At 43.3% G+C, this 12,576-nt stretch overlaps 1 protein-coding gene across 1 annotated transcript in view; it reads left to right on the top strand.

Annotated features, from left to right (window-relative positions):
• Positions 1 to 1,435: 1,435 nt before the first annotated feature.
• LOC142312468 (uncharacterized) overlaps positions 1,436 to 12,576 on the top strand; it is a 419,059-nt gene continuing 407,918 nt past the window's right edge. Inside the window, exons 1-5 of the mRNA XM_075351408.1 lie at positions 1,436 to 1,459; positions 1,541 to 1,664; positions 1,748 to 1,845; positions 2,043 to 2,133; positions 9,347 to 9,574. Of these exons, the coding sequence (XP_075207523.1) occupies positions 1,436 to 1,459; positions 1,541 to 1,664; positions 1,748 to 1,845; positions 2,043 to 2,133; positions 9,347 to 9,574 (565 nt within the window). The remainder of the gene's footprint in view (positions 1,460 to 1,540; positions 1,665 to 1,747; positions 1,846 to 2,042; positions 2,134 to 9,346; positions 9,575 to 12,576) is intronic.

Raw genomic sequence — 12,576 nt, 5'->3', positions numbered from 1 at the left:
AGCTTCCTGGCACTGGTTGGTTTTCTCGTCCACCCACGTCTTTTTTAGTGTCAATTTTCTACAATATTTTTGAGACTATTTAAAAAAATTGCAGTCTAAGGCGGGCTTTGCACGTTGCGACATCGCAAGCCGATGCTGCGATGTCGCACGTGATAGTCCCCGTCCCCCGTCGCAGCAGCGATATCTTGTGATTCCTGGCGTAGCGAATATTATCGCTACGCCAGCTTCACATGCACTCACCTGTCCTGCGACGTCGCTCTGGCCGGCGTCCCGCCTCCTTCCTAAGGGAGCGGGTCGTACAATGTCACAGCGATGTCACACGGCAAGGCGGCCAATCAAAGCGGAGGGGCGGAGATGAGCAGGATGTAGACATCCCGCCCACCTTCTTCTTTCCGTATAGCCGCCGGCGGCAGGTAGGAGATATTCCTCGCTCCTGCGGCTTCATACACAGCGATGTGTGCTGCTGCAGGAATGAGGAACAACATCGTACCTGTCGCGGCAGCGTAATTATGAAAAAGTAGGAGCCTGCACCGATGATACGATAATGACGCTTTTGCGCTCATTAATCGTATCATCTAGGATTTACACACTACGATGTCGAAAGTGACGCCGGATGTGCGTCACTTTCGATTTGACCCCACCGACATCGCACGTGCGATGTTGCAACGTGCAAAGCCGCCCTAAGAATCAGACGAAAAAATCTGAGAAGCTAAACCCCCGCAAACAATGGCAAACATTAAAAAAAACAAAATTCCCAACATGCGAATACTCATAAAATGGTCAAATGCTATACATGTGGAGTAAAACCCGCTTCTCAATATTATTGGATTAAGGATTTTCACTTTGGTTCCCGCAGCCCAAAACCATGAATTGTCTTCTTCTTCATGTCATACGTGTTAGCGTTATTTCTGCTGCCAGTGATCGGATATAAAGTCTCCAGTAATTATATTACTGTACAGGATTCTTTATCATGTCACATCGTCATCTTCTCCCCATTAAGGTCCCTACAATATCGGATCCTCTCAGTGGAGATCTTCTATATAAGAGAATTCTCCTGATTGCCCCTGGAAGGATGGATATGGACAGGGACAAGATGGCGGAGAGGATATTACACCTCACCCTAGAGATCCTCTTCCGGCTTACTGGAGAGGTGAGAGATTCTGATGACGTTACATTACATCATTCTTATCTATGGGAATAACAGATGGACAGAACTGGAGAGGTGAGGACTCTGGAAATGTCTGGAGTGGGATTTATTACTGTGTCTCTCCATAACCAGGATTACACAGTAGTGAAGAAGACCTCTAGTGAGCGCTGTCAGGCCCCTGTGTCTGAGGGATGGCGAAGACCCCTGAGCCCAATCACGGGGCCTCCACCTCACCCCCCGATACATGAGGACATCAATGACCAGAAGATCCTAGAACTCACCTACAAGATGATTGAGCTGCTGACTGGAGAGGTGACACTGCTGGGAATGCTGGGACATTATACAGTAACGCTATGAAGGGATCGGGGGTGACGGTATCATTGTATATGTCAGGTTCCTATAAGGTGTCAGGACGTCACCGTCTATTTCTCCATGGAGGAGTGGGAGTATTTAGAAGGACACAAAGATCTGTACAAGGACGTCATGATGGAGCTTCCCCAGCCCCTCACATCACCAGGTAATAGACAGGACTAAATACACATGGCCTATAATTATCTGTATGTAAGGAATGAATTCAGCCCCTGTATGTGTCTCCTCCAGGTCTATCCGGTAAGAGGACAACACCAGAGAGATGTCCCCGTCCTCTTCTCCCGCAGGACTGTAAACAAGAAGACCCCGATGTTCCTCAGGATCATCAGGTAGATGGAGAGAAGGTGACATGAAATCTCCCTATGATGTGTAGACGGCTGTGAAGGTCTTGTGCTCAGTCTTGTTTTATCCTCCAGTATTATATGTTTTATACTTGTGTAATGAGAGCGGTGGAGATGGCAGGATTAGAGCTGATCATAGATGTGACTTCTCCATCTGTCTGTGACTTTTACAATATTTGTTTCAGGGTGAAGATCTGACCCATATTAATACTACAGAGACATATGTGAGGGGTAATGAGCGGAGTAAAGAGGAGATTCCTACAGATAACCGCCCAGGTGAGTAGTGACCACTAAATGCAGAGAAGTCACAGATTCTTCTCAGTCACCGGCTGTGGCTGCTTTATCAGGGTTGTAGTCCCATCATAGAAAATGGTCACCATTCTGCTGCTAGACCCCCACATGCTCCTCCACCCAAAACTGTCCCCATTATTTTGGGCATTGGACGCCCTTCTGTTGGAGTGAGATCTGTATCAGCCAGATCTTACAGGTAGGATCCATCCTATCCCCTGAAATTAGAAGATGTTGACCCTTAAGTGCCCAGATCTCTAATCTGCAAAGCCAAATGACAGCGTACGTAGAATGTGTAGACAACTTAGAAAATCATGGGAAGAAAAATCTAATCTGTATGGTGGACCCCTGAGAGAAAGCGGAGGGTAATGATGCTGGTGACGTCCTAGAATCTTGACATCTTATTGCTGAATCTTCCTTCTCTCCCTTCTGCTGAATGTGCTGATCGGGTCGTTACGAAGGTCCAGTCTTTCTTGCCAAACTTCCCTTTTATGACGAGACACCATTCCATGAGCAGTGAAATTCCTACTTTCCGGGCAATCACAATACATGTAAAATAGATCTGCTGCCTCTGAGTTACACATGGGACATAAAGAAAATTTAATATTTCCGATCTGTTATTACTGCTGAGACTCTATGATGACGAGAGGAGGGAGTAGCTAGAGGCAGAGGGAGGAACTTGGGGTTGAGGGAGAAGCTGGAAACAGGGAGGAGGGAGAGGGAGGAGCTAGAGGCAGAGCCCATTCCTCTTGTATCTACATAGTATCTCATCAGAATGATAGAGACACCCCCCCCGGTGAACTCAGCCAATGACTGCAAAACTTTGACTCCAAATGGTCTTTGTTCTGTGTTGAGGAAATAAATGTTACAATACGCACTATAAGGAAAATGTATCTACCGTCCAGATCGACTCGCGACTCCAAAATCTGATCGGGAAGGGATTTGTGGAAAGCAATAGAAACACCCTTCGGTTTATTATTTGGGTTAGTAGAAAGGGAACAGGCATTGTAGTATCTATTTGAATACAGTGGTACCTTGCTTAACGAGAACAATCCGTTCTGGGACTGTGCTTGTTAATCAAGGTACTCATTCAGCAGAGCAAGATTTCCCATAGGAAATCATTGCAATGCTGACGATCCGTTCCACAACTTCTAAAATGTCCCATCCTGGTCCCCTATTCTGTCATTCCACACATGCACAAACACACACAAACACACACACTCACACAAACACACATGCACGCACGCACGCACACACACATATTATATGCTCACCGTACCTTCCGTTCCATCGCCGGTCTGCTGGGACTTTCTGTTCTCTGGTACGGGGCCGGGCTGTGTAACGCGTTACCATAACGACGAGGCAGGAAGTTCCCGGCCAGAGCGCTGACGTCAAAGGCAGAGCCGCTTGCCTCTGATTGGCCAGCGCTCTGCCTTTCATTAGCGATGACAGGAAGTTCCTCCCTCGACGCTATGGCTGCAGATACACAGCGTGGACTGGAGCGGAGCGCGCACTAAAGCACCCAGGAGGCCGGCGATGAAACGAAAGGTAAAGATATTATGTTATATTATATGCTCACCTTACCTTCCGTTCCATCGCATGCCTCCTGGGTCTTGTAGTTCGCCGCGAGGACGTTGCGATGTACCCGGGAACTACAAGAACCATGAGACTGGCGGTGGAACGGAAGGTAAGGTGAGCATAATACTGTATGTGTGTGCGTGCGTGTGTGTTTGTGTGTGTTTATGCGTACATGTGTGTGTTTGTGTGGACTGCAAGTGCGGGTCAGAGTGTGGTGGATGGACGGAACCGGAAGTGTGTGCGGTGTGAATTTCGCTCGTACAGCAAAGCTTTCTCGTAAAGCGGGTTACAAATTTACAGAAAGCTTTGCTTGTTAAGCGAAATTCTCGTTAAGAGGGTTACTCGTTATCCAAGGTACCACTGTACTTGAACTAAACAGGCCTTAAAGTATGTTTCCTGAAGCATAGCTATTGAGACGCTTTGCATCTAGATAACATATCTGACTCCTTTTCAAAGAACTATTTACAATAGAAGATGTAAATGTCACAATTAGAGAAATGGAGGAAGAACGACTAAGATAGGACATAGACGAGACAAACCTGGGGAGAAATGCGAAATTGGAAGAGACAACTTCCATAGGCCACACTAAACTATTAACTCCTAGCAGGAGAAAACTGGACCTTATCAACAGGTCCCACAATCTAAGTGGGGTTGAGGAAGCCAAGACAGGGATGTCCTCCACAAGAGACCCGTATTACTCAAATATCCAAAATATGTATAGTATACCCACCAATATAGAAAGAATAAAGGTGAAAGAGAGAAAGCCGAAAAAAGATAATAGAAGTAGGAAAAGGAAGTGATAATGATAGAGTAGGTGTGTAAAAAAAAAAAAAAAAAAAAAAAAAATATTTCCTGATAGAATTTCTCAAACCAAACTCCTGGCCACCATTTAAAGGCATCAATAATGACCAAATTGTAAATCTAGTGATGGTAATAAGTACAAATCAGTCATCCTGGAGAAGACCTCATGTCTTAAGAGGCCCATCACTGAGGGATAAGTGTTGCGATTTTGGTGACAGCTCTGTCTCACAATTAGCATGTGGATCAAAGGAGGTAGAGTATGAAGTGCAGGCCATTCTGGCAGATGGATCTGAGGCAAGTCGAAGGTAGATAAGTTGGTCGGGAGGTCCCCCAAATTCTTGAATTCTGTGGAGCGGCTATCTTTTTTTGCAAAAACTAGAAATGAGAAAACCTCCAGTGGTAGGAGATCCCTTGGGTCTCGAAGAAACTGAGTGAGTGATCATTAGGCTTTATGAAGTTGTAGTGTGCTCCTGGCCAGATCTGGGAGGATAGCCATGCCTCAGTCTTCCAGCTGTATATTCTATTTAGATCTTGCAGCTTGTGAAAGAATTTACTTCTCCTTGTAATAATGAATGCAGGACACAACATCACGTGGTCTTCAGGCCAGCGTGGATTTGGGACCAATATCTCTGTGAAGTATATCCATTTCCATACGCGAGTCCTCTTTCCTCCCAAGTAAATCATAGGATAAAGTATTAATGGTTTTCTCCTGCATATGGGAAGAGATTTTTTCAGACAGGCCACAAATACAGAGATGGTTTAGTCTGTAATGGTTCTCTATATCATCTATATATGTTAGAATGTCTGAGATCTGAGTGGTATGTTCAGACATAAGATATTGGTTCTCTATTGTTAGATGTAAAGACGTTGTGTCAGACTCTAAAGCCTGCTTTACACCTTTCAATTCTGCATACGATATCAAATGCAATGTCACACGTACTTACCCTTCCATACGACCGCGATGTGGGCGGGAACATCCACTTCCTGGAGTGGGAGGGACGTTCGGGATCACAGCGACGTCACACGGCAGCCGGCCAATAGAAGCGGAGGGGCGGAGATGAGCGGGACGTAAACATCCCGCCCACCTCCTTCCTTCCTTATGCATTGCCGGCAGCAGCCGCCGGACGCAGGTAAGATCTGTTCATCGTTCCCAGGGTGTCACACTCTGCGATGTGTGCTGCCTCGGGTTGTTCAATGTTCCCGACGTGCAATTTTTAGGAAATGAACGACGTGTATGCAATGAATGAATGGTTTTACGTTCAATCGCAGTCGCACATAGCTGTCACACGCTACAACACCACTAACGATGCCGGATGTGCGTCACTTACGATGTGACCCCGCTGACACATTGTTAGATATGTTGTAGCGTGTAAAGCCCGCTTTAGTCATACACTCTGATGCCTATTGAGTCTCCTCTAGTCTATTAAAGGGAACCTGTCACCTAGAATATGCGTTCTGACCTATCAGCAGACGCATGTGTGTCCTAATTACACCTCCCTACCCATCCCTGTGCTGTAAAATTGTATAATATGAAAGAAATAAAAAATGTTTTATTACCTTCATATTTCGTATGTAAATAGCAGGGAATGTGGTCACAGGAGCCTTGCCCTATGGATGTCTCCATACTTTCCGTGGTATCACGCCCCTGTGGGCGTGATACCATGGAGCGACGTCCCCGTCGCTCATTCTATCCTGCGCGCATTGCAGCAGGCTTCTTTTCCGGGTGTGCAATTGCCGGTATCCGGCATCAGACGCGCACTGCGCATGCAAACTGAAACTGACAAGGAGAACCCGGAAGAGAAGCCTGCCGCAATGCTCGCAGGATAGAATGAGCGACGAGGACGTCGCTCCATGGTATCACGCCCACAGGGGCGTGATACCACGGAAAGTATGGAGACGTCCATAAGGCAAGGCGCCGCCCCTGTGACCACATTCCCTGCTATTTACATACGAAATATGAAGGTAATAAAACGTTTTTTATTACTTTCATATTATACAATTTTACAGCACAGGGAAGGGTAGGGAGGTGTAATTAGGGCACACATGCGTCTGCTGATAGGTCAGAACGCATATTCTAGGTGACAGGTTCCCTTTAAACATGGTCTCCAGGTCCTGCTTTGTGGGGATAGAGCACAGATGTTCTTTCCAATCCCACTTGTCTCCTTCAAAGAGGATTGTGATTACACAAGAACATGACACCTCCGCCATGATAAATTGCTAAGCTGTGCGTGGTTGATAGCTCTAAAATACAGTGTCTCACATCTACAGGATCATCATGAATTCTATTTTGTTTCCGATCCTAAGGAATTCAGATTACCGCACAATCGCTCCTGAAATGGGGAGCACTAATACTTCCTCTACTTTTCTGGCCAAAACTCATAGTAGCACCAATGGTCCATCGTAAATGAGTACAACTCTGATTTACTGGACTATGTTAACGTTTTCTCTAAATGTCTAATGTCTTCAAGAAACTCATCTGACAGAAGATATTGGCCCCTATAATAGTTTGGATTGCCGAGAGCCCCCGAGCCACATACTGTAATTACTCCAGATGTGTCACCTCTAGTTACTAAATCTCTGACGGTGAAAGCTGTCGGGGTGGAGGGCGATCATTTTAGTAGCGGTGTTATTGTCTATAATCACAGTTTTCTCTATAGTAGTTAGTACCAAAGTCGCTCTTATTTCATGGCTTTCAACTGCAGCCAGTTTTCTGCTCCTATCCAGGCCCCATTTCTCCAATCTGACATCTGTCACTTTACATGATAACACCTTTGTAAGGCCCATTTCACACGTCAGTGAAAAACACCGACGTTCTTCACTGACGTGTAAAACATGCACATGTCCCTCCGTGTTCCGTGATTCACAGCACACGTGGGTTGTCCATGTGCAATCCGTGATACGTGATTGCATATGGACATTACTCACCTGCCTTCACTACTGCTGTCCATGGTGCTGAACTCCTCTGCTCTGCAGCGTCCGCCCACCGCTCTCAGCAGCTACTTCCTGGTCGGCTATTCCTGCTCTCATGAATATTCATGAGCCAGGCAGGAGCTGCCGAGAGCAGAGGCTGCAGAGCGAATCGCAGGCAAGGTAAGTTGAAAATATTTAATATGTCAGTGATTTTCTGGTACGTGTTTCACGGATCACACCATAGTGTGGTCCGTGGGTCATCAGTGATGCCAGAAAACAACTGACTTGTCTCCGTGCAGAAACACGGCCACGGGTGTACGCTGCACGGAGACACGTTCAGTGAAAAAATCACTGATATGTGAACGGACCCGTTGATTATAATGGGTCTGCGTATGTCAGTGATTCTGGTACTTATAAATAAAAGCACATACGTACCAGAATCACTGACGTGTGAAGGTAGCCTAATGCTTAGTCTGATCCCAGTATCTGAGATTTTTTTCTGTGGCACATTGTATGTTCTTATTTGTAATTTAAGATTGATCTGTTCACAAAATCCTAGAAGGAAGAGCGGCACTCACTGAAAATAAAATACAGTGTCCTATATTTCATGTAGACATACGAGGGTAGGGAGAGGATGAGAGAAGTGAGGATAATGGCTGCCGTTTTGCGCTTAGAAAAGCGCTTCTACGGGTCCACCTGTCACCAGCACACCTCCCACATCCGTAAAGGTGAAAACAGGTGACAGCGATAATTACAATCAACTGCAAATGCAAAAAAGTGAAGAAAAAGGTTAAAAACATACTAAAAACAATACAATGTAACAAATTGGAAATATAAATACAGGGGCACAATATCAGAGAAGATGATTAATAATAGGGCATACAAAATAATTCATATCAATTAAATTAGGAAAGTTATGATCAAATCAAAGAAAAACTGACATTTCATTTTTTTCATTCGAACCTAAAGTGCCAAGTGCCTTTAGGTGAATTATCCAGCGTGCTTCTTTTTGTAACAGGATTTTGTGTGTATTACCTCCTATTTGTGAGATAACGACTTGTTCTATGCCAGCAAATTTTAAACAATCTGGATTACCCAGATGGACTGAGCGAACATGGTTGATTAATCTAGGGGAAACTTTTCCTGTCAAAATAGAATTATAGATTATAAATTAATTTGTTTCCTGTTCACTTAAAAAAAAAAAAAAAAGTAGTCTGAATTTCGCTTCAAACATTGCATTTGGATGTTCTTAAAACAAATCGTGATACCGCAACATATAGTCAGTAAATAGCATTTACCGTATTCTGCTTTAGCCTAAATTACTATTTTTGACTCAACAGGCAGTCTCTGGAAATTAGCAAAGTGCATGTTTTAGAGGGAAAATTACAAATATGCCGTTATACTGCCCAATACATAGCACCCAGCTTGGTCTCCAGGAAACACACACCGTAAATGTTTGTGGGGTCTTCCCTGTGGCAATGCCAAACATGGATAGTAACAGTGTTTCGGCCACTGCAACGCTGAGAAGAATTAAGGACATTTGGCTTTGGGATTTTTTTTATTGAATTATGGAGCCATATTGCTTTTCAAGAGTTTTTCAGCTATAACTAATGTGGAAACCCTCAATTTTTCTACTGACCGAGTAGAAGGTTTTTGGTATAATTTTGGCCAGAAAACATTATTTGGTGGATTATTATTCAAATATTTGGGATGCAAAATGAACAAAGAACGTTGAACATCATGGTCTACTGGTTCCTGCTATGACGTCTACTGTTAGATTATGAACATTTTTTATTTCAGTAAATATTCTAATTAAAGATTGCTACATAACTTGCAATTTCTTTAGCTATTTCATAAATCGTATCCTTTCATTTCTATATATATTAATAAAAAATAATTTTATTCTTGGCAGATGACTGTACCAGGAGATCAGATGCACAGCTGACATCTTCAGTTTTTAAATCAAATGACCTTGATATCACTCAAGATATAACTGAAGCGAATGCCATTGCTCCAGATATAGCACCATCTCTTCAAAGCAAAGATGTATCATCTAATTCTTTTGAACAGGTCCTACCTTCTGATTTATCACAGACTATTAAGAAAAATAAAAGTCACCAAACAAGCATTCAAAATAGAAATGCTCTTACAGTAAAAACATCATTTTCTACTTTAGAATCTGAAAAAATACTTAAAAAAATTCACACAGGAGAGGAAAGAGTTTCTTCAGAGTCTCTTAGTTACCAGAGAACTCACACGGGGGAGAAGCCTTTTTCATGTTCAGAATGTGGGAAATGTTTTTCCCAGAAATCATATCTTGTTGCACATCAAAGAACTCACACAGGGGAGAAGCCATTTTCATGTTCAGAATGTGGGAAATGTTTTGCACATAAACAACATTTTGTTGCACATCAGAGAACTCACACAGGGGATAAGCCATATTCATGTTCAGAATGTGGGAAATGTTTTACACAGAAATCAATTCTTGTTAAACATCAGATAACTCACACAGGGGAGAAGCCATATTCATGTTTAGAATGTGGGAAATGTTATGCACAGAAAACACATCTTATTAAACACCAGAGAACTCACACAGGGCAGAAGCCTTTTTCATGTTTAGAATGTGGAAAATGTTTTTCACAGAAATCACATTTTGCTAGACATCAGAGAACTCACACAGGGGAGAAGCCATTTTCATGTTCAGAATGTGGGAAACGTTATGCACGGAAATCACATCTTATTATACACCAGAGAACTCACACAGGGCAGAAACCTTTTTCATGTTTAGAATGTGGGAAATGTTTTGCACATAAATCCCATTTTGTTGCACATCAGAGAACTCACACAGGGGAGAAGCCTTTTTCATGTTCAGAATGTGGGAATTGTTTTGCACATAAACAACAGTTTGTTACACATCATAGAACTCACACAGGGGAGAAGCCATTTTCATGTTTAGAATGTGGGAAATGTTATGCACAGAAAACACATCTTATTACACACCAGAGAACTCACACAGGGCAGACACCTTTTTCATGTTTAGAATGTGGGAAATGTTATGCATGGAAATCAGAGCTTGTTGTACATCAAAGAACTCACACAGGGGAGAAGCCATTTTCATGTTCAGAATGTGGGAAATGTTTTACACAGAAATCAATTCTTGTAAAACATCACAGAACTCACACAGGGGAGAAACCATATTCCTGTTCTGAATGTGGGAAATGTTTTATCCAAAAATCACATCTTGTTGGACACCAGAGAACTCACACAGAGAAGTCTTTTTCATGATAGAATGTGGGAAATATTTTAAATTAAAAATAAGGGACCAAAACGCGTAGTCCGAGACTACTACCCTATCCGACATACCATTTTTTGCCCCATGTGTGGATCTATTTTCATGGAATTATCTAATAAAATTTGCTTTGCAAGAATATTTTAAGAAAATAATCTCTGTCTTGGAATTTGTCTGCTGGAGTTTTTGGATATATATTTCTATATTACATTAAAAATGCAATCTTTTTTAAAAAACATCCCATAAATCACACAGGTGGAAGCCATTATCATACCTAGAAGACTTAGAATTTTTTTACTTTAAAATTATAATTTGTTGAGCATTAAGAAAAATTCACACAGGGAGATGCAATATACAGTACAGGTGCATCTCAATAACTTCGAATAACATTCAAAAGTTAATTAATTTCAGTAATTCAATACAAAAAGTGAAACATTTATACAGTCATTACAAGCACGTTGATATATTTCAATTTCTGTTAATATTGTTGATTATGGCTTACAGCCAATGAAACCACAAAAGTCATTCTCTCAGAAAATTAGAATAATTATCACAAAACATCTGCAAAGGCTTCCTAAGCATTCAAAATGATCCCTTAATCTGGTTCAGTAGGGAAATCATGGGAAAGACTACTGACTTGAGAGATGTCCGGAAGGCAGTCATTGACACACTACATAAGGAGGATAAGGCACAAAAGGTCATTGCTACTGAAGCTGGCTGTTCACAGAGTGCTGTATCCAAGCATATTAATTGATAGTTTAGTGATAGTAAAAATTCTAGTAGAAAAAGTGCACAAGCAACAGAGAACTGCAGCCATGATAGGATTATTAAGGAAAGGCCATTCAAAACTTTGGGTGAGATTCACAAGGAGTGGACTGCTGCTGGAGTCAGTGCTTCAAGAGCCACCACACACAGACGTACCCTGGACATGAGCTACAACTGCGGATTCCTTGTGTCAAGCCACTCATGACTAGGGCTGATTGAATCCGCCAAAATGTGGGATCGGCGGATCCCTGCCAGATTGAAAAAAAATTCGGATCCACTCCGGATTCCGGTTCCCAAATAAGTCTATGGAGACCAGAATCCTGAGATTAAAAACGGTGGTGGAAGGGATAGGGTGGCAGGAGAGAGCACGGTATACTCACCCGAGTCTGTGTCATGGCAGCAAACTCCTTCCAGGTCACGCTTTTCCCTTCCGGAGCCGACAATTCAATATTCATTTTTTGGCCCACCCACTGGCGCGTAAAATTGGTTGCAGTTAGACGCGCCCCTACAACGAGTGGCAGTGTGTCAGCTTACTGCAACCAATCACAGGCGGCAGGGTGGGCGGGGAAGCAGTGCAAGTGTCTGCAGGTCAGTATGGTGAACATACATGTGTTTCACAAACACATGTATGTTCCCGTCAAAAGTGTGCGGCTGTGCCAGTGATGCGCTGTCAAACTCGTACAAGTCTGACAGGACATCAGCCGGCACAGCCTGCTGTGCTCTGAACATGAGTATACATGTACCTAGAAACACATGCACTCTCCTATCAGAAGTGTGCACGGCTGTGCTGCGATGTCAGACTCACGGGAGTCCCTCGCAAGTGTGACTCCGGCCTAAAAGAAACCACATGCGGCTTTTTTTTATAATTATTTAAATAAATTTTAAAAAAAGACATGCGGTCCCCCCCAATTTTGATACCCAGCTATTATAAAGTCGGCTGGGGACTGGTATTGTCAGCCTGCATCCACCCGGTATTGCCGCATCTATTAGATGTAACAATCCCGGTGCAATACTGGCTCTTCCCGAATGCCCTGATGCGGTGGCAATCGGGGTAATGAGGGGTTAATAACAGCGCACAGCTGCTACTA

Source organism: Anomaloglossus baeobatrachus, chromosome 5 (genome assembly GCF_048569485.1).
Source record: "Anomaloglossus baeobatrachus isolate aAnoBae1 chromosome 5, aAnoBae1.hap1, whole genome shotgun sequence".
NCBI lineage: Eukaryota > Metazoa > Chordata > Amphibia > Anura > Aromobatidae > Anomaloglossus > Anomaloglossus baeobatrachus.
This window is presented reverse-complemented; position numbering and strand designations above follow the sequence as displayed.